We start from the raw sequence: 23,172 nt of genomic DNA on the forward strand, positions 1-23,172 counted from the left end.
TTTATTGATGGCTTCTTATACTCCACTGATGAAATTCTCAGTAGAGCTGGCTGATTTGTACATTATTAATAATATCAAATAATGTGAATTTTATATAAAATCTGACTGCACTGCTGTACCACTCCAGTGTATTAATTTAAGTGCAGCAGATAAGTGCTGTAAATTGATTTTCTCTCCAATGATGGAGTCAGTAAGACAGCCATCACTGCATTAGAACAATGGAGAATTGTATTTCTGTCTTGTTTCTCGAATCGTGCTATAACTGTGAACTGATCTTGAGCTTGAGAACTACATTGCTAATAGCCTTGCAACAGAACCATCCTTCCTTAAAAATATGATATGATTTACACTGATAACATGAACTTCAATAACTGACAACTTTACAGTCATTAACTATATCCTTGAAAATTTATTATTTGTCCATTGATACCATCTTGATCTGGCCTTGTAACACTAACCAAAACGGCCTCGCTGTGGTGGTACTGCGAATGGTTGAAAGCAAGGGGAAACTACAGCCGTAATTTTTCCCAAGGGCATGCAGCTTTACTGTATGATTAAATGATGATGGTGTCCTCTTGGGTAAAATATTCCGGAGGTAAAATAGTCCCCCATTTGAATCTCCAGGCGGGGACTACTCAAGAGGACGTCGTTATCAAGAGAAAGAAAACTGGCACTCTACGGATTGGAGCGTGGAATGTCAGATCCCTTAATCGGGCAGGTAGGTTAGAAAATTTAAAAAGGGAAATGGATAGGTTAAAGTTAAATATAGTGGGAATTAGGGAAGTTTGGTGGCAGGAGGAAAAATACTTTTGGTCAGGTGAATACAGGGCTATAAATACAAAATCAAATAGGGATAATGCAGGAGTAGGTTTAATAACGAATAAAAAAATAGGAACGCGGGTAAGCTACTACAAACAGCATAGTGAATGCATTATTGTGGCCAAGATAGACATGAAGCCCACACCTACTACAGTAGTAAAAGTTTATATTCCAACTAGCACTGCAGATGATGAAGAAATTGATGAAATGAATGATGAGATAAAAGAAATTATTCAGGTAGTGAAGGGAGACAAAAATTTAATAGTCATGGGTGACTGGAATTCGAGAGTAGGAAAAGGGACAGAAGGAAACATAGTAGGTGAATATGGATTGGGGGTAAGACATGAAAGAGGAAGCCATCTGGTAGAATTTTGCACAGAGCGTAACTTAATCATAGCTAACACTTGGTTCAAGAATCATAAAAGAAGGTTATATACATGGAAGAATCCTGGAGATACTAGAAGGTATCAATTAGATTATATAATGGTAAGACAGAGATTTAGGAACAAGAATTTCAATTGTAAGACATTTCCAGGGGCAGATGTGGACTCTGACCACAATCTATTGGTTACGAACTGTAGATTAAAACTGAAGAAACTGCAAAAAGGTGGGAATTTAAGAAGATGGTACTTGGATAAGCTGACTAAACCATAGGTTGTACAGAGTATCAGGTAGAGCATAAGGGAACAATTGACAGAAATGGGGGAAAGAAATACAGTAGAAGAAGAATGGGTAGCTTTGAGGGATGAGGTAGTGAAGGCAGCAGCGGATCAAGTAGCTAAATAGATGAGGGCTAGTAGGAATCCTTGGGTAACAGAAGAAATAGTGAATTTATTTGATCAAAGGAGAAAATATAAAAATGCAGTAAATGAAGCAGGCAAAAAGGAATACAAACGTCTCAAAAATGAGATAGACAGGAAGTGCAAAATGGCTAAGCAGTGATGGCTAGAGGACAAATGAAAGGATGTAGAGGCTTATCTCACTAGGGGTAAGATAGATACTGCCTACAGGAAAATTAAATAGACCTTTGGAGGAAAGAGAACAACTTGCAAGAATATCAAGAGCTCAGATGGAAACCAGTTCTAAGCAAAGAAGGGAAAGCAGAAAGGTGGAAGGAGTATATAGAGGGTCTATATAAGGGTGATGTAATTGAGGACAATATTATGGAAATAGAAGAGGATGTAGATGAAGATGAAATGGGAGATACGATACTGCGTGAAGAGTTTGACAGAGCACTGAAAGACCTGAGTCAAACCAAGGCCCCAGGAGTAGACAACATTCCATTAGAACTACTGACAGCCTTGGGTGAGCCAGTCCTGACAAAACTCTACCATCTTGTGACATGTATGAGACAGGCGAAATACCCTCAGACTTCAAGAAGAATATAATAATTCCAATCCCAAAGAAAGCAGGTGTTGACAGATGTGAAAATAACAGAACTATCAGTTTAATAAGTCACAACTGCAAAATACTAACACGAATTCTTTACAGACGAATGGAAAAACTGGTAGAAGCCGATCTTGGGGAAGATCAGTTTGGATTCCGCAGAAATATTGAAACACGTGAGGCAATACTGACCTTACGACAGAAACCAGATGGCAGTTATAAGAGTCGAGGGGTATGAAAGGGAAGCAGTGGTTGGGAAGGGAGTGAGACAGGGTTTTAGCCACTCCCTGATGTTATTCAATCTGTATACTGAGCAAGCAGTAAAGGAAACAAAAGAAAAATTTGGAGTAGGTATTAAAACCCATGGAGAAGAAATAAAAACTTTGAGGTTCGCCGATGACATTGTAATTCTGTCAGAGACAGCAAAGGACTGGGAAGAGCAGTTGAACGGAATGGACAGTGTCTTGAAAGGAGGATATAAGGTGAACATCAGCAAAAGCAAAATGAGGATAATGGAATGTAGTCAAATTAAGTCGGGTGATGCTGAGGGAATTATATTAGGAAATGATGCACTTAAAGTAGTAAAGCAGTTTTGCTATTTGGGGAGCAAAATAACTGATGATGGTCGAAGTAGAGAAGATATAAAATGTAGACTGGCATTGGCAAGGAATGAGAAGAGAAATTTGTTAACATCGAGTGTAGATTTATGAGTCAGGAAGTCGTTTCTGAAAGTATTTGTATGGAGTGTAGCCATGTATGGAAGTGAAATATGGATGATAAATAGTTTGGACAAGAAGAGAATAGAAGCTTTCGAAATGTGGTGCTACAGAAGAATGCTGAAGATTAGATGGGTAGAGCACATAACTAATGAGGAGGTATTGAATAGAATTGGGGGAAGAGTAGTTTGTGGCACAACTTGACAAGAAGAAGGGACCGGTTGGTAGGACATGTTCTGAGGCATCAAGGGATCACAAATTTAGCATTGGAGGGCAGCGTGGAGGGTAAAAATCGTAGAGGGATACCAAGAGATGAATACACTAAGCAGTTTCAAAATGATGTAGGTTGCAGTAAGTACTGGGAGATGAAGAAGCTTGCACAGGATAGGGTAGCATGGAGAGCTGCATCAAACCAGTCTCAGGACTGAAGACCACAACAACAACGACACCATCTTCAAAGAACAGCATCAGTGCATTATGCAACTGAGCTTCTCAATCAGGTGAAATTACATGGAGTCCCTTCCAATGAACTTGATCTGCAAGTGATGGTTCCAACAATATTACTGCAGAACACTGGGCAGCCACATTGTGTTGATGAAGCAGTTGCTAAAATCTTTAAAGCAGAGTATAACTAAAGCCACCAACTGAACTCTGTGTGCTAAAGCAAAAGTCATCTTCATATCCATGCTCCCCATCAAACCAATGGACATGCTCTTCAGATTGTCTTATCTAGGGATGAAAAACAAGTTACAGTGTACGACTGTTCAAGCAGCTAGCCTCAACTTGGAGAGTCAATGTTTTTCATATGGACAATTTTACCTCCCTTGCGCATGGAAATCAAGTGGAAAAATACACATTTATATTGTTAACAGTTTAAGGCTATAAATAGAGTACAAGTATATTTTGTAAACAGTTTTAATTACAAAAAAAAAAAAAAAAAGTCAAGAGTAACACGCAAAGAAATTAATTAAACTATGTAACAAATAAGTGAGCTAGGAGTATACGACTTTCTGCTGGCAGCTGCTTATCCAACGGCGGCAGAGAGTAGCAGCATTACTGCATATACTAGGCAATCTTGTATCTTAATAACCATTTAAATTTTGTGTCGATTTGTTTGTGCTCTCTGTACATTAGTTCAGATGATCTTTGCACAACAGATTTAGCATGGATAGGGACTGCAACTGCTGTGTTTGGATGCAGGCTGAGTTGGCATCCCTTCGCTCCCAGCTTCAGGTAGTGTTGGCTTCGGTCACACAGCTTGAGGCTGTTGCCAATGGGCATCACTGTGGGGGTCCGGATGGGGATTTGTCGGGGACGGCTAGCTCGTCCCATGCATCCCCCATTCGGGCTACGACTGTGGCTGCCCGGGATACTGTCCACATTGAGGCTGATCCCTCACCTGTGGTAGAGCGGGAGGTCGTCTCGAGGTGTGGCAGGGGGCGAAAGACATTCCGGAGGGCTGGACGGAAGGCCTCTCCAGTTTGTCTGATGAACCAGTTACAGGTGCTGTCTCAGGCTGATACTGATCTTCGGCCAGACATGGCTGCTTGTCCTGTTCAAGAGGTTGCCCCTCAGTCTGCAAGATCCGGATGGTCGCAGAGGGTGGGCTTACTGGTAGTTGGGAGCTCCAACGTCAGGCACGCAATGGGGCTCCTTAGGGATATGGCAACAAGAGAGGGGAAGAAAACCAATGTGCACTCCGTGTGCATACCGGGGGGAGTCATTCCAGATGTGGAAAGGGTCCTTCCGGATGCCATGAAGGGTACAGGGTGCACCCATCTGCAGGTGGTCCCTCATGTCGGCACCAACGATGTGTGTTGCTATGGATCGGAGGAAATCCTCTCTGGCTTCCGGTGGCTATCTGATTTGGTGAAGACTGCCAGTCTCGCTAGTGGGATGAAAGCAGAGCTCACCATCTGCAGCATCGTCGACAGGACTGACTGCAGACCTTTGGTACAGAGCCGAGTGGAGGGTCTGAATCAGAGACTGAGACGGTTCTGCGACCGTGTGGGCTGCAGATTCCTCGACTTGCGCCATAGGGTGGTGGGGTTTCGGGTTCCACTGGATAGGTCAGGAGTCCACTACATGCAGCAAGTGGCTACAAGGGTAGGAGGGGTTGTGTGGCATTGACTGGGCGGTTTTTTAGGTTAGATGGCCTCGGGCAAGTACAGAAAGGGCAACAGCTTCAAAGGGTGTGGGGCAAAGTCAGGACATGCGGGGACCAAGCAGCAATCGATATTGTAATTGTAAACTGTTGAAGCTGCATTGGTAAAATAACAGAACTTCAGGCGCTGATAGAAAGCACCGAAGCTGAAATCGTTATAGGTACAGAAAGCTGGCTGAAGCCAGAGATAAATTCTGCCAAAATTTTTACAAAGGCACAGGCGGTGTTTAGAAAGGATCGATTGCATGCGACCGGTGGTGGCGTGTTTGTCGCTGTTAGTAGTAGTTTATCCTGTAGTGAAGTAGAAGTGGAAAGTTCCTGTGAATTATCATGGGTTGAGGTTACACTCAACAACCGAGCTAGGTTAATAATTGGCTCCTTTTACTGACCTCCCGACTCAGCAGCATTAGTGGCAGAACAACTGAGAGAAAATTTGGAATACATTTCACATAAATTTTCTCAGCATGTTATAGTCTTAGGTGGAGATTTCAATTTACCAGATATAGATGGGGACACTCAGATGTTTAGGATGGGTGGTAGGGACAGAGCATCGAGTGACATTATACTGAGTGCACGATCCGAAAATTACCTCGAGCAATTAAACAGAGAACCGACTCGTGGAGATAACATCTTGGACCTACTGATAACAAACAGACCCAAAATTTTTGACTCTGTAAGTGCAGAACAGGGAATCAGTGATCATAAGGCCGTTGCAGCATCTCTGAATATGGAAGTTAATAGGAATATAAAAAAAAGGGAGGGAGGTTTATCTGTTTAGCAAGAGTAATAGAAGGCAGATTTCAGACTACCTAACAGATCAAAATGAAAATTTCTGTTCCAACACTGACAATGTTGAGTGTTTATGGAAAAAGTTCAAGGCAATCGTAAAATGCATTTTAGACAGGTACGTGCCGAGTAAAACTGTGAGGGACGGGAAAAACCCACCATGGTTCAACAACAAAGTTAGGAAATTACTGCGAAAGCAAAGAGAGCTTCACTGCAAGTTTAAACACAGCCAAAACCTCTCAGACAAACAGAAGCTAAAAGATGTCAAAGTTAGCGTAAGGAGGGCTATGCGTGAAGAGTTCAGTGAATTCGAAAGTAAAATTCTATGTACCAACTTGACAGAAAATTCTTGGAAGTTCTGGTCTTATGTTAAATCAGTAAGTGGCTCGAAACAGCATATCCAGACACTCCGGGATGATGATGGCATTGAAACAGAGGATGACACGCGTAAAGCTGAAATACTAAACACCTTTTTCCAAACCTGTTTCACAGAGGAAGACCGCACTGCAGTTCCTTCTCTAAATCCTCGCACAAACGAAAAAATGGCTGACATCGAAATAAGTGTCCAAGGAATAGAAAAGCAACTGGAATCACTCAACAGAGGAAAGTCTACTGGACCTGACGGGATATCAGTTTGATTCTACACAGAGTACGCGAAAGAAATTTCCCCCCTTCTAACAGCCGTGTACCGCAAGTCTCTAGACAAGCGGAAGGTTCCAAATGATTGGAAAAGAGCACAGGTAGTCCCAGTCTTCAAGAAGGGTCGTCGAGCAGATGCGCAAAACTATAGACCTATATCTCTGACATCGATCTGTTGTAGAATTTTAGAACATGTTTTTTGCTTGAGTATCATGTCGTTTTTGGAAACCCAGAATTTACTCTGTAGGAATCAACATGGATTCCGGAAACAGCGATCGTGTGAGACCCAACTCACTTTATTTGTTCATGAGACCCAGAAAATATTATATACAGGCTCCCAGTTAGATGCTCTATTCCTTGACTTCTGGAAGGCATTCGATACAGTTCCACACTGTCGCCTGATAAACAAAGTAAGAGCCTATGGAATGTCAGACCAGCTGTGTGGCTGGATTGAAGAATTTTTAGCAAACAGAACACAGCATGTTGTTATCAATGGAGAGACGTCTACAGACGTTAAAGTAACCTCTACCATGCCATAGGGGAGTGTTATGGGACCATTACTTTTCACAATATATATAAATGACCTAGTAGATAGTGTCGGAAGTTCCATGCGGCTTTTTGCGGATGATGCTGTAGTATACAGAGAAGTTGCAGCATTAGAAAATTGTAGCGAAATGCAGGAAGATCTGCAGCAGATAAGCACTTGGTGCAGGGAGTGGCAACTGACCCTTAACATAGACAAATGTAATGTATTGTGAATACATAGAAAGAAGGATCCTTTATTGTATGATTACATGATAGCAGAACAAACACTGGTAGCAGTTACTTCTGTAAAATATCTGGGAGTATGCATGTGGAACGATTTGAAGTGGAATGATCATATAAAATTAATTGTTGGTAAGGCGGGTACCAGGTTGAGATTCATTGGGGGTGTCCTCAGAAAATGTAGTCCATCAACGAAGGAGGTGGCTTACAAAACACTCGTTCGACCTATACTTGAGTATTGCTCATCAGTGTGGGATCTGTACCAGATCGGGTTGACGGAAGAGATAGAGAAGATCCAAAGAAGAGCAGCGCGTTTCATCACAGGGTTATTTGGTAACCATGATAGCGTTACGGAGATGTTTAGCAAACTCAAGTGGCAGACTCTGCAAGAGAGGCGCTCTGCATCGCGGTGTAGCTTGCTCGCCAGGTTTCGCGAGGGTGCGTTTCTGGATGAGGTATTGAATATATTGTTTCCCCCTACTTATACCTCCCGAGGAGATCACGAATGTAAAATTAGAGAGATTCGAGCGCGCACGGAGGCTTTCAGACAGTCGTTCTTCCCACGAACCATACGCGACTGGAACAGAAAAGGGAGGTAATGACAGTGGCACGTAAAGCGCCCTCTGCCACGCACCGTTGGGTGGCTTGCAGAGTATAAATGTAGATGTAGATGTAGAATGTCAAATACCATACATGTTACTTGTCAATCTATACAAATGACTGGTAACTTACCTCTAGAAAAAAAAAGTAGCTCTTATAGCAACAAGGACATGCAGAAAGAAAGCAGATACAAACACAAAAAATATTTAGAACTTCAGATTATAAAAACCAAGACAAAAATGTAAGAATACAATGTGAGATGAAAAAGTCATCAGTTTTCCAAGAGAAAAGGGAGGTAATGACAGTGGCACGTAAAGCGCCCTCTGCCACGCACCGTTGGGTGGCTTGCAGAGTATAAATGTAGATGTAGATGTAGAATGTCAAATACCATACATGTTACTTGTCAATCTATACAAATGACTGGTAACTTACCTCTAGAAAAAAAAAAAAGTAGCTCTTATAGCAACAAGGACATGCAGAAAGAAAGCAGATACAAACACAAAAAATATTTAGAACTTCAGATTATAAAAACCAAGACAAAAATGTAAGAATACAATGTGAGATGAAAAAGTCATCAGTTTTCCAAGAGAAAATGACATGGGATGTAAAGTGATTTTTGATATTTTTCCTACCAGCATGTACAGTGGATCTGTTTGAAAATAGTTAATTATTTCATTTCTGTTGCTTCTAGAATACATAAATAATTTCTTACAATACATGAGCTGTGAGGACGGGGTGTGAGTCGTGCTTGGGTAGCTCAGTTGGCAGAACACTTGCCCGCGAAAGGCAAAGGTCCTGAGTTTGAGTCTCAGTTCAGCACACAGTTTTAATCTGCTAGGAAAGTTTCATATCAGCGCACACTCCTCTGCAGAGTGAAAATCTCATTATGGAAACATCTGCCAGGCTGTGGCTAAGCCATGTCTCCGCAATATCCTTTCTTTCAGGAGTGCAAGACCTGCAAGGTTCGCATGAGAGCTCCTGTAAAGTGTGGAAGGTAGGAGACGAGGTACTGGAGGAAGTAAAGCTGTGAGGACAGGTCGTGAGTTGTGCTTGGGTAGCTCAGTTGGTACAGCACTTGCCCGTGAAAGATAAAGATCCTGAGTTCGAGTCTCGGTCCGGCACATGGTTTTAATCTGCCACGAAAGTTTCATATCAGCGCACACTCTGCTGCAGAGTGAAATCTCATTCTGGAAAAATTTTCATATGGTTAGAAATACTTTTGATCCACAGACCTTTAGTGAAGAGGTCATCAAGAAAGCAGAACATTCTATAAAAAGAAAAATATATAATACTAATTTACAAAAGAAGTGGCGTATTAATATTCCCTCCACAGATCCTTAAAGTGAAATGAGATTCAAGGAAGTGGGCTAAGCAAAAAATATGAAACATAATTTCATCTAAAAGTTAATAATTAACTATCATAAATATGTAAATGTACATGCACTGAAGCCCATAAGTTAATTTTACAACATTACTTACACAGACTGCTTTATTGCACTGAAGATATGGAGATGTCAGTTTTATAACACTCACATTACATACTTGATATTATTAATAACACGTAGATCTACATCTCATAGTTCTACTTTGAAATTGTCAGAAGTGTAAAAAGACTTGGCCACAAATAAATACTTTACAACCATTTTAAATTGTAATTTATTAGTAATAAAACTTTAAAGGTGGGTAGCAAGTACTGAAAATGTACTTCCCTGTATAGTGAACATATTTCTGGATCATATTACGGATTATTTGCCTTCCTGTCATTGACTATATACTTGATTTCGTATCTGACACAATGTTCATGTCATGTGCAAACAAATTATTGCAATGTTACTGATGAAATATCTTTAATATACACAAGCAAAATTAAGTGCCCTAATGGGGAAACTAACGAGGAGGTACTGAAACTGGGGAGAAGAGGAATTTGTGGCCCAGCTTGACTAGAAGAAGGAATTGGTTGGTAGGACATGTTCTGAGGCATCAAGGGATCACTAATTTACTATTGGAGAGCAGCCTGGAGGGTAAAAATCATAGAGGGAGACCAAGAGACTAAGCAGATTCAGAAGGATGTAGGTTGCAGATGAAGGGGCTTGGCATGGAGAGCTGCATCAAACCAGTCTCTGGACTAAGGACTGCAACAACAACAACAATAATAAGGAAACTCATGGGATACAACATGTAATTAGTTCCCAGTTGTGTGGTGACTGATGACTTAATACAGGACTGTTTCTCTTGACACCCTTTGTTTCCTGTCAGACAGAAATGATTTGAACCATTTTGCAGCATTTTCTTGTTTCACCATAATATTGTAATTTACTTAAAAGGGTATTGTGGTTTGTGCAGTCAAGTAATGTCTCTGACAAATCTCACAAGATAACAGTAGACTGTAATTTATTCTCTAATGAATATAGTAGATTCTCACTGTTGTACAAATAGATTTCTCCATATCTGAACTTTTCTGGAATCCATTTCTCAAAATAAATGGCCGCCTATAAATTTTCAAATACTTTTAATTTACATTACAAATATTAACTGACAATGAAACCATCACTCAAAATAACGAGCCTATGCTACTTTCACTAATAGGCCTATAGATACACATTTTATCTATTGGTATTATTGTAGTATTTGTGTTTTGTAGGAGTATGGGCGGACCTTACTTTCACCTTTATATGAACAATTTGGAGGATACAGTGGAAAATATCAGTCTGAAGACAGGAGCACTCAAGATATTGTAGAAAGTATTATGTGTAATTTGGGAGCTGAAGATTGTATTGAAGCACTTGCATCCAAGTATTCTTACGGAAATGGAACGTAAGTGCGGAACAAGTCTTTATGAACATTGTCACTTTACATAAATGACAAAAACCTTACACTGTGAATAAATGTACATGTGTTTGTCTGAATAACTGCTGCTTCAAATATCATATTACATCAGATCAAATGACTCTGTGTCCAAGGACAACCTATACTGGACTGACACTTTCATGCTCTGAAAATGCTTTCTCTGATGCTTGTTCAGGATTTATGTAATTAAGAAATAGTTTTGAACTCTTATGACTGCACACCATAACACTTGTGCCTATATTTTTACCCATTCAGTGTAACGCTACAGTCCTATAATACACATTGGTTAATGTGCCAGCCATCACTCAGTCACAAAATTAAAATACTGTCTGCATCTGAATGCTTCTGTAAGTCTAGTTACTAAAAACAGTCAGTTTTATGAACAAAATATTTGTGTAATTTTGGTGATGTCCAACACATGCATGAGGAATTCTATTGAGAGAAGTGAAACAATTTTATATACACACACAACGATCCTTTTTAGGGAACAAAAATCTCCTCTATGAAAATTAACATGGATTCCACATTGTGAAACTTGTGAAACTTAGCTCACTATGTTTATCACTGAGATCTAGAGTGCTGTAGGGGCTAGCACCCAGATTGGTGGGTTTTTGCTTGTCTTTCAGAGATCAGTTCTGTATTGTTATTTGGTAAACAAAACAAGAGCATACCAAGACATACTAGACTACTTCATGAGATGTGATCAAAAAGTAATGGGAATTTTTGTTTTTCTTAAAGGATCTTTGTTGATTCATCAACATCAACTTTGTTCAGTTCAAAGTAATCCTCCTCTGATATATTCTGTTTGTGCCAACTCTTTTTCCAATTTTGGAAGCACTTCTGGAACTTGCTTCTTAGTATGGTGTTCAGCTCCTTCAGCAATTCTGTTTTATCTCATCAATGGTGGAAAAATGAGATCCTTTCATGGTTGTCTTCAGCTTTGGGAATAGAAAGAGTCACAGCGGCCCATATACACCAAATTTGGTAGCTGAGGCAACATGACTGTTTTGCTTTTTAGCAGAAGATCATGAACAAGAATTGAGGTGTGAGTGGGAGCACTATCATGGTCCAATTTCCATGAGTGATTTTGACACAGTTCTGGCTGTTCCTCTTCAGACTGCTTCACACAAATGTTGCATAGCTTCTGGGTAGTATTCCTTATTGATCATATGACCATAAGGTAGCAACTGGTGATGGACTATCCCATTGTAATCAAAGGGTCGAAGTTCTCGAGCATTGTCAACTTGATTCAGCAATTCCTGAGCAATGTCTATTTGACAGTGTTTTTGGTTGAAATTCAACAATTTTGGAACAAAGTTTTTGCTACTTGTTTCATGCCTGAAACATAAAAAATTGCTTGGAATGTGGCAAAAGGTATGCCAACTTTGTCAGCAATCTCTCTGATGGTGATTCCATGGTTTTCCAGAACTTTTTTTCCTTTACTTCTCCCACATTGTCAGCAGTAATTAATGCGCTAGTACATCAGTAATTAATGTGCTAGTACATCCAGGGTGGTCATTTTCTTGAACATCTTCTTGACCCTCTTTGGAATTTTTATATCTCTCATAAACTCTTGTCTTACTCTTAGGAGATTCACCAAAACCCACAGTCAACATTTTGAATGTGGTGTTGCACTTTATTCCATCTTTCAAGAAGAATTCAATGCAAATTCTTTGATCCACCTTTTTCAAAAGTACAAATTTTTTGAGGACTGGAAAACACATATAACCTTTTTTTGGCTACCAAAAGTAAACCAGATATTCAAAACAACTGAAAATGTGGACATACATCAGAAAAATGTGCACCAACAAGATGAAAAAAACTTAAATTTCAATGTATAAAGCCTGCAAAATTAAAAAAAAAAATCCCATTACTTTTTTATCATACCTGACTTGGTAAGCTTTTATTTTGTTTACCAGATGACAGATGGACTGATCTCTGAAATCCAAGGAAACCCCTATCAATATAAACATATATACAAGATCTAATAGATAATTTTGGGTAGATTGGCATGGCTTCAGAGGGATTGAAATGAAATAAATGAATGTGGTCTGCCTGTCACCTGTGACCATCTTCCCTACCATCAGTTTAAAAGGATGTCACCTGATAGTTTGTTACTCTGTGGGCCACAATATTGTCAGGTTCTTCTTCACATACTACAGGGATCTAGACTGCCAATTGAAATTTATTGATTACTGAAGAAAACAGGAGGAGACTACAGAGTAGTAACAATGAGAGGACTAAAACAAAGGCAGGTATATTCTCATAAACACTTGGAAGTTGGAGGGAGTCTTGATAAAAACAGACGGGAACTAGCCAGTCCACAATTTTGGACTATACAGGTGAAATGCGGGCTTGCTGTGGGCCAAGTGACAAGTGCATGAAAAGACATAAAATATGAACATAAATAAGAATAATTACACCCATCACTAGACAGAGTTTTGATGCAGCATAAGTAAGGTAAACTCCAGGATATGAATCACAAATGAAGCTAAAGAGCCATGAGAAGAAGCTTGTTACAAGCACACAGGCAGGGCCAGCATGACAAAGCTTACCAATGTAACATTGATAAAACCATGCAGCTGATCTCTGTTGGTGCAAAGTGAATATTTGCATCTTAAACATTGTCAGTTTTGCTTTGAGTGCTCTGCTACAAATGATTTGACAAAAAGAGAGCATCACTGTCCATGTTTGCTTCCCAGGTACTGGAAATAAACACATGAATCACAAAATAGCAGTTACTACCATACAGTAAGGCAGTTACTACCATACCAGAAAGTAAAGCCTATTAAGTACTGCAACAAAATGAGCCTGAGAGGGGTCCCTCAGCATTTTTTAACCATGAGTAGTTGCACACTGTGTGCTTCCTTTGCAAGCAAAAGATACCCTGCTGTCAACTTAAGTGGGAGTGGGCACACCGATGATCACTTAAGTCTTGCTGTTGAGGGTCAGACCGGTGCCCTTACACACAGGTTGGAATTCCTGGGGATACTCTGTCTGTGGGACTGGTTCTTCTACACAAACAATACCTCAGCTTGAATTTGAAGTAATGACCACTGGAATTTTACTAAATCTATGTCACATTCTTATCTTTATAATTACGGTATATGATTGGTGAGCATGAAAATTGCCCCACCTTGCCATTCGGTAGTTTCTTACTTAGGTAAGCTATTGGTGGCATCAGATGGCTTGGAAAAAATTACTTTTAATGGGTAAACAAATAGACTAAATTCAGTGTCTTTTTAGTTAAAGAATGTACATCCCCATGCCTCCTATTATTGAACTCAATGCATAAGCAGCCAGAATCTGTGGTTGGAAATGTTTTAACTTTGTTTATCTCTCTATTTTTATTGTGGCACTGGGCTGGACAGCTACAGAGACTTTGCTACATGCATCTCCAGAAGTCTGTGTTACAGTTGGAAGCTCCATGAGTTTTTTTGCAAATGATGCTGTTGTTCATAGAAATACGGCAACACCAAAAAACTGTAGTGAAATGCTGCAACATATGCAAAGTACTGATGATGATTGCTTCATGGAGAGGCAGCTTACTCTGAATTTATATGAAAATAACCTAGTTTGCACACATAGCTAAAGAGATCCATTACTATTTGATTGCCCCATTGTTGATTAATCACTGAAAACAGTTAACAGCCACAAAATATTTAGTAATAACCACCTGGAATAAACTACACTGGAATGACAACATAAAACAGATGTAGGATCTTGGATGAATCTTAAGGAAATAAAATTCATACATAAAAGAAGTGGCTTACAAAACACTCATTTGATTGATTATGGAGTACTGTTCATCAACCTGGGATCCTTACCAGGTAGGATTAATAGAAGAGATTGGAAAGATACAGTGAAGACCAGTGCATTTGTTCACAGATTTGCTTAGGAAATACAAGTGGATTACAGAAATATCCAAAAAATTCCAGTCGCAGATGTAACAAGATAGGCTTTGTGCATCATGCAGAGATGTCTGGTTAAAAATTCAAGAGCGGACATGCCACATACACAGCATGAAATGACTGAGATGATAAAATCAGAGAAATTAAAGATCATCTGGTGGTTTGTTGACTATCATTCTTCACAGCACCAATTTTGAATGGTACTGTGAAGGGGGAAATTGTGGTGGAACCAGAAGCATCCTTCTCAAACGCCATAAGGTGCTTGTGAAGTAGAATTTAGATCTAAGTGTGGCTAAAATCTAAACATATTCTAATAAAACAAAACACTGTATCTTCAATAGAAGTAGGGATTTAAGGAAAAATCATTCATTACATTCCATCAAAGCACAAGAAGTTATTTAAGTGAAAGGAACAAATGTCTAATATTCACAGAGTAAAATGGAGGGATGGATGAAATTCACAGCAGCATTGCTATATTTGTCAAAACATTATTTGAAAATTATAGAAATGAAGCTGTCACACCTACAATGTACTGGTAAAAGGGCAAACAAAAGGAGTGTATATGGAAAAACCACAGTTCATGTTACAATAAAAAATTCGAGGCTGGAGAAAGTAAACAAAAATGAATATAGAGAACCATTTAAATGCAGCTGTTTGTTGTGTGCTACATACACTGATGATCCAAACATTGTGAGTGTTGCCCACAACAAGACTGAATGCTGTCTGGTTGCACTGCAGGCATATGACATGGTAAGGGAAGTATATAAGCAGAGCAGAGACATATGGGAATTATTCTAGCAATAACAGAGACTGCAAAGAGGAAATCCATTGATATAAGTTACTTTGACAAATGGCACATTGCTATGGCCCAGCACCTGGAACTACGTATCTTGGAAACGGTAAAGCCCATTCAGCTGTCTGAGTATAACTGTCTTGGGCAACTGTAGCAGGTGGTTCAAGGATGATGAAAACATGAGTAGGTGAAAATGTGCTGGATGTCCATGGCTCATTACAGATTGTGGAGTTCGGAGGCTTACGCGCTCTGTGAAGCAGGACAGGATAAAGTCTGCTAGATCTGATGACATAGTACAGTATTGGTGCAGGCACAGTTTGTTTGGGGAACATGTGGCTCCTCAGGAGATGGCCATTATGTGTTCTCTATGTTGGCTCAATGATGTCATCAATTACTACAGCAGTGGGCATGGGTTCATTAAAACTGGACCAAGGATCAATTGAGACGTGTCACCTGTTTGGGCAAATTAAACTTCCTGTTACACCAGATAAATGTTCATGTCTAGATATTCTGTCAACTATGCAAACAGCTGCTAGAGCATAAACCATTTTTATTTATTTATTTATTGTTCCGTGGGACCAAATTAAGAGAAGTCTCCATGGTCATGGAACGAGTCAATACATGAAATTATAACACGATAGTAGAAACAGATAAAATGAAATACAAGAAATGTATTCAGGTGACAATTTGTAAGTTTAAACAAAGAAAATCAACAATGTAACACTGGAATTTGCTTAATTTTTCAGCTCTTCCAGCAGCTCCTCGACAGAATAGAAGGAGTGATCCATGAGGAAACTCTTCAGTTTAGACTTAAAAGCATTTGGGCTACTACTAAGATTTTTGAGTTCTTGTGGTAGCTTATTGAAAATGGATGCAGCAGAATAGTGCACTCCTTTCTGCACAAGAGTCAAGGAAGTGCATTCCACATGCAGATTTGATTTCTGCCCAGTATTAACTGAGTGAAAGCTGCTAACTCTTGGGAATAAGCTAATATTGCTAACAACAAACGACATTAAAGAAAATATATACTGTGAGGGCAATGTCAGAATTCCCAGACTATTGAATAGGGGTCGACAAGAGGTTCTCGAACTTACACCATATATAGCTCGAACAGCCCGTTTTTGAGCCAAAAATACCCTTTTTGAATCAGAAGAATTACCCCAAAAAATAATACCATATGACATAAGCGTATGAAAATATGCGAAGTAGACTATTTTTCGTGTTGAACTGTCACTTATTTCAGGTACTGTTCTAATGGTAAATAAAGCAGCATTTAGTTTCTGAACGAGATCCTGAACATGGGCTTTCCACAACAACTTACTATCTATCCAAACGCCTAGGAACTTGAACTGTTCCGTCTCGCTTATAATATGCCCATTCTGTCTGATCAAAATATCAGTTCTTGTTGAATTGTGAGTTAGAAACTGTAAAAACTGATTCTTACTGTGATTTAGCATGAAATTATTTTCCACAAGCCACGAACTTATTTCATGAACTACATTATTTGATAATGTTTCAATATTACATGCAAGATCCTTCACTACCAAGCTGGTGTCATCAGCAAAGAGAAATATTTTTGGATCACCTGTAATACTAGAAGGCATATCATTTATATAAATAAGAAACAGCAGCGGCCCCAGCACCAACCCTTGGGGAACACCCCACTTAACAGTGCCCCATTGGGACTGAACATCACTACAACTCTCAATATTGTGGAGAATTACCTTCTGCTTTCTGTTCTTAAAGTAAGAGGTGAACCAATTGTAAGCTACTCCCCTTCCTCCATAATGGTCCAACTTCTGCAGTAATATTTTGTGGTCACCACAGTCAAAAGCCTTCATTAAATCAAAGAAAACACCTAGCATTCGCAATCTTTTATTTAATCCATCCAAAACCTCACAGAGAAAAGAGAATATAGCATTTTCAGTTGTTAAACCATTTCTAAAACCAAACTGTACATTTGACAGCAAATTATGTAAATTTAAATGCTCCAGTAACCTTGTATATACAACCTTCTCAATAACTTTAGCAAACACCGATGGCATAGAAATAGGTCCAAAATTGTCAATATTATCAATGTCTCCCTTTTTATAAAGTGGCTTCACTACCGAGTACTTTAATCGGTCAGGAAACCGACCACTCCTAAAGGAAAAGTTACAGATATGGCTAAGAACTGGGCTAACATACATAGAACAATACTTCAGTATTCTGCTAGATACCCCGTCATATCCATGAGAGTTCTTGGTCTTTAGTGATTTACTTATTAACTCAATCTCCCTCTTGTCAGTATCATGGAGGAGCATTTCAGGTAACAGTCTCGGAACACTTTTTTCTAAGAGCGCTATATGATTCCCTGTTGGGACTAGGTTTCTATTTAGTTCACCTGCTATATTCAGAAAGTGATTATTAAATACTGTACATATATGCGACTTATCAGTAACACGGACATTCTCACTACACACTGATTCTATATCCTCGACCTGTCTCTGCAGACCAGCCACTTCCTTTACGACTGACCATATGGTTTTAATTTTATCCTGAGACTTAGCTATTCTATCTGCATACCACATACTTTTTGCCTTCCTAATAACTTTTTTAAGCACCTTACAATACTGTTTGTAATGCGCTGCTGCATTTAGATTTTGACTGTTTCTAACGTTTTGATATAATTGTCACTTTGTTCTACAGGATATTCTTATCTCTCTAGTCAGCCACCCAGGCTGCCTGTTTATGCTAGTACCCTGTTTTGAACGTTCTAATGGAAAGCAACTTTCAAAGAGCATGAGAAAAGTCTTGAGGAAAGCATTATATTTATCGTCTACTGTATCAGCACTTGTTCCTTGATAAGGTTTACAAAGGTCTCTACAGCAACTGGATCAGCTTTCCTAAAAAGTTGATAACTATATTTAAAATGTGTTGCAGCTAAAAATCTTTTAGAGTTAAAACTTGTGCATCATGATTTGAAAGGCCATTCACTTTTTTGCTAACAGAATGCCCTTCTAGTAATGAGGAATGAACAAAAATGTTGTCTATGGTTGTTCAACTGTTCCCTTGCACTCTCGTTGGAAAGAATACAGTTTGCATAAGATTATATGAATTAAGGAGGTCTACCAGTATCCTTTCCCTTGCACAATCACTTATACAATTAATATTCAAGTCACCACATATAACTAACTTTTTGTATTTCCTATAAAGTGAACCAAGAACCTCCTCTAGCTTTAGCAAAAATGTTGTGAAATCGGAGTCTGGGGATCTATAAATAACAACAGTTAGAAGTTTAACTCCACTAAATTTAACCACACCTGCACAACATTCAAACACCTTTTCAGTGCAGTACTTTGAAACATCAATTGACTCAAATGGGATACCATTTTTCACATACATGGCTACTCCCCCACACCGCAAAGAGCTCCGAGAAAAGCTGCCAGCCAACCTGTATCCTGGTAAAGGAAGCCTCTGAATTATCTGCTTATTTATGAAGTGTTCAGATATACCAATAATTTCAGAGTCAACATCTATAAGCAGTTCACTAATTTTATCTCTAATACCTTGTATATTTTGATGAAATATACTAATTCTCTCATTACTCGGATACCTAAGCTTTGTCAAAAGTGGTTTCTTTGTTAGAGAGACTTCCCTTAAGCAGGAATACCTATCAGCTGACTTCAATCTAAAAAAGGTGCAGCTCTAACACCCACTAGTACAGGAATTTTCCCATGAGTGATCCCACCACCCCCACCTATGCTGTCACCTATAAGCTTTGCCAACCTCCCCTTTCCATACCTGTTGAGGTGCAGGACATGTCTAGTGAAACCCGTCCTGCTGATAGACTCCACTGAAATGTGAGTCATGCCTTCTGTCATCAGCGCATCCCCAAGTATCATGTTATTACGCTTGACGGCTGTATTAAGATGAGGGCAGTGGGGCAGTATTATGTTACTGGGGACACTCATCTGGATTCTGTGGGACCTATGGTAGTAACTGAAAGCATCATGACAGCTATGGACTGTGTGAACATTATTGCCAACCACTTGCATCCCTTCCTACTTAATATCTTTCTCAAAGGTGATGGCATCTTCCAGCAAGATAACTGTTCATGTCACAAGACTAGAACCATACTACAGTTGTTAGAAAAGCATGATAGTGAATTCTTGTTGATGTTGTGGTCACCAAGTTTGCCAGATCTCAATCCTATGGAACACATCTGGGATACTCTAGGGCATCAACTCCATGCCCACAAACTACTGGCCTATAATTTTTGATAATTGTGTGATCTTCATGTAGACTTCCAGTGACACATATACGTTCAAAAATATATCAAGAACTTGTTGCATCCACACCATTTGATGCTGCTACTGTGTTGCATTCCATGGGTGGACCAACATGCTAGCAGGTGGTAATAGTATTTTGGATCATTAGTGTATGGACGTGTATGTTTTTTTGTTAGAAGTAGAGTCAAGTTTCAGTTCCCGGAGGTTAGTGAGTAATGCATTGATAGCCCCAAAAATCTGGAAGTACATACTAGATTTATCAGCATGTGATTGAAGCCTGATCTATAACAATCACAGATCTGTTTGGCAATTTTTCTAAAACACTCCTAAACCACTCTTTGTAGTGTCCAGCATCCATTTCTGAGAATCCAAACCTTCTTTCCTGTTCAGCAGCACATAAGCCAGCATTTTGCATAAACCCACCTTCATTCCCCCTTTTTTTTCTTCAGAACCAGACTGAGTTTAAATTTCTTCTTTTGAGGCATTCCACACTTCCTCTGTGATAATTGGATACATTTTCCTATGCATAGGCATCTTTTTGTGTCTGCCATTTTTTGTGTCTGGAATTATTTTCAACACACCAGCTCGCATCAGTGTAAGGAATAGCCCATCCAGTGTTTCACAGTTGTCTTATTTCCCACAAGAATCAGTCCCTTTTTCCAGCTAGTCAGTTATTTTCCATCAGCACAGGTTTTTTGTTGACTTTTTATTTCTGAGAACCAATTTCCAAATAGCATGCCAAAGGGTTGTTTTACTCATATCAGGAAAGTCTTACACAATAATCTTATATTTTTCCAATACAGCTGCTACTGTTAGGAACTGTTTTTCCACATAAAAGTCATGGCTTTTCCATCTTATGACTCCCTGTGTAAACACATGCCCAATGAAAACTTATGTTACCTGCAAGAACTCTTTTTTTGGTGATGCATGACACGACGTTTCTCTATATTCTCTTGAAATTTACTTCAAAGTACTGTCAATAATATTAGAAGAGTCACAAATTCTCTTTGCTGGCTGTGATATGGAATTGCTTACACTTTGTTCTTGTTTGGGCTCAAAGTAAGTATGAGCACTGATGACCATGTACTTTTCACAACTCTGTAAGTGATGCACAGTTTCACACAAGTAAAAGGCACCTGATCATTTCCTGAGCACCATCTTACGTGAGTATACAACAACAAATGGCACCCGGTCATCTCCGATATAACAGAAAGCTCTGATGTAAACTTTGCAACAATGAGCAGTGAAATGGAAATACTGTACTGAAGTGCAGCACATGCTGCATGAAGATGAAAAATCAAATAAGGTAAGCATGTGCTACTAGCACTTTATGTAGATTTATGTGTATAAAAAAGTAACTGCTGTGAAAGACAGCAACAGGGCTTCCATTTACGCTTTTTGTGACACTGGCAATCCACGTCCACCATTATTACAGCAAAGTGACTTACTGGAAAGCAACAAAAATCCATCTGCAAGTAGAGAATGGTTGTATCTTTAAACTGTGGAAAACAAAATTTAACATAATTACAGCATGGCTCATATACCATAGATAACAGCTTCAGTGACTCATCAAAGTAGACACTCACCAAAAAATGTTCAAAAAAGCACACTTTCTCTCAAATATGACTGCATATGTTGGTCTGGTCCAATAACAGCTTTCCATAAAACTGACTTATTATCCCTTCTTTCCCCCCCCCCCCCCTCCACCCTCCCCACCTTTCACCTTTCACCTGTATTAGTTTTCACTGTTAATTGTGATACACACTGTAAACAAATCTTGCACTTGTCCCCCCCCCCCCAACTTGGTGCCCCAAGTGGCCACTACTGATTGTAATACTCCCTGTATAGAAATTTTACAGTTGTGATGCCTCTCTTAGCTTGGTGCGCAAAGCAGCAGCTAGTGTCACTTGGACCTTAATCCATTACTGCGCAGAATTAGTAAGTTTGTATTTGCCACTTAAAAATAGTTGCAGGTAGTTATTTTATTATAGATGTATAGGAATAACATATTTAAATTTAATATTTACTTACATAGTCCTGAAAATTATACAATGAAATCAGTTTTGACTCATAAGAAAAATTCCCATGTGAATGACATCTTCCCTTACTCACCTTAGCTTAGTGAAATATTCCGAAACTTATCAATGCCCTCAAAACAATCTGGATAAACTTGTTCTTGACTGTTCACAAACATATACACAGTTTGATTCCGACATACCTAGCATCTATGATGCTTAGATTCACATTTGTAAGTGAGACGATGTTTTCTGTCTTGCTTTATATCATTTAATGAAAGAAATCATGATGATGGATCAGGTTTTGCTCTTATGCTACTGTATGGCATGGTTTTCCCTGAATTTCATCATCTGATATATAGGAATCTTGATCAATATCTCCAACCATTGCTTCACAGGGAGGCCTGATACCAACTGATCATTTTAATCTCTTTCCATCTCCCTTAAAAATGATTGTGTTTCCCACTAACCACAACTTAACAACACAAGTGCTCAACTGTAACTAAAGATTACAGACAAATTTCCCCAACTAAAATCATGCTAAAAAAACATTATAAATCCCAAAGAAATACTGTGTATAATTTAGACTGTTTATTACAATACAGTAAATTATATTTACTTCTGGTGCTCCTTTGCTTACATTTTTTGTAGAAGCCATTCATAACCATTAGGTAGTAACATCTGTCTCATAACCAGATATAAAATTTCTTAACACATTGTTGGCACACATGCATTGTTAGTTTTATCTGGCATTTATATGGTGCTTCAGTAATGAGTTGAACATATTATTGTGTGGATGTCATTGGTTCAATCCCAAGCTAGTATTGTTTTACTTGTACAAACACGTCAGCCAGTCATCTCTCAGGTGGGTATTAGTATAAAGGGAAGAATTTTCCTCCATCTGATGGATGGATGTTATTTTAAACAAGTACATTTTTTGTATTATACTCTTTACTTTCCAACTATCACTTTATTTTAGTGGCTGATAGTGGGGGATGCCTGATGTGTCACATAGAAGCAATAGAATGTTGCAGCTGGCTTCAGAGCAGTTCCACAAAAGTGATGATGATTACCATTCAGACAATTCTTATGTTCCTGAAGAAGATCACCTATCAGATTCAGACCATGACAGCAATAGATGTGAATGATGTTCTCAGTTTGACCACGAATGAACAAGATAGTGTTGGCTCTGTTCAGAACAGGGGAAATAATGACACCAAAATTGACATAGCTTGTCATAGCAAGATGAACTGTTTCACATGGAGTTCCACAACACCCATTTGCAGCCCTAAGACACCACACAAAAATATAGTAAGAATTAGACTGTTGTCATGGTTAGGCCCTGCCGACCAGTTAGGTAATAATCCAAACCCAGGAGAAACACTGAGATTTTGGATGAGATTGTAGTATATACCAGCTCTAAACCGCAAGTTATAAGAAATAAATTTAAAAAAATCTTG

At 39.0% G+C, this 23,172-nt stretch overlaps 1 protein-coding gene across 1 annotated transcript in view; it reads left to right on the forward strand.

The window, feature by feature from the left end:
• The window catches only part of LOC126106434 (aminopeptidase Ey-like), a 210,366-nt gene that overhangs the window by 156,721 nt on the left and 30,473 nt on the right, over positions 1–23,172 (forward strand). The window contains exon 14 of the mRNA XM_049912747.1: positions 10,517–10,689. Within this exon, the coding sequence (XP_049768704.1) occupies positions 10,517–10,689 (173 nt within the window). The remainder of the gene's footprint in view (positions 1–10,516; positions 10,690–23,172) is intronic.

This window comes from Schistocerca cancellata, chromosome 1 (assembly GCF_023864275.1).
Source record: "Schistocerca cancellata isolate TAMUIC-IGC-003103 chromosome 1, iqSchCanc2.1, whole genome shotgun sequence".
NCBI lineage: Eukaryota > Metazoa > Arthropoda > Insecta > Orthoptera > Acrididae > Schistocerca > Schistocerca cancellata.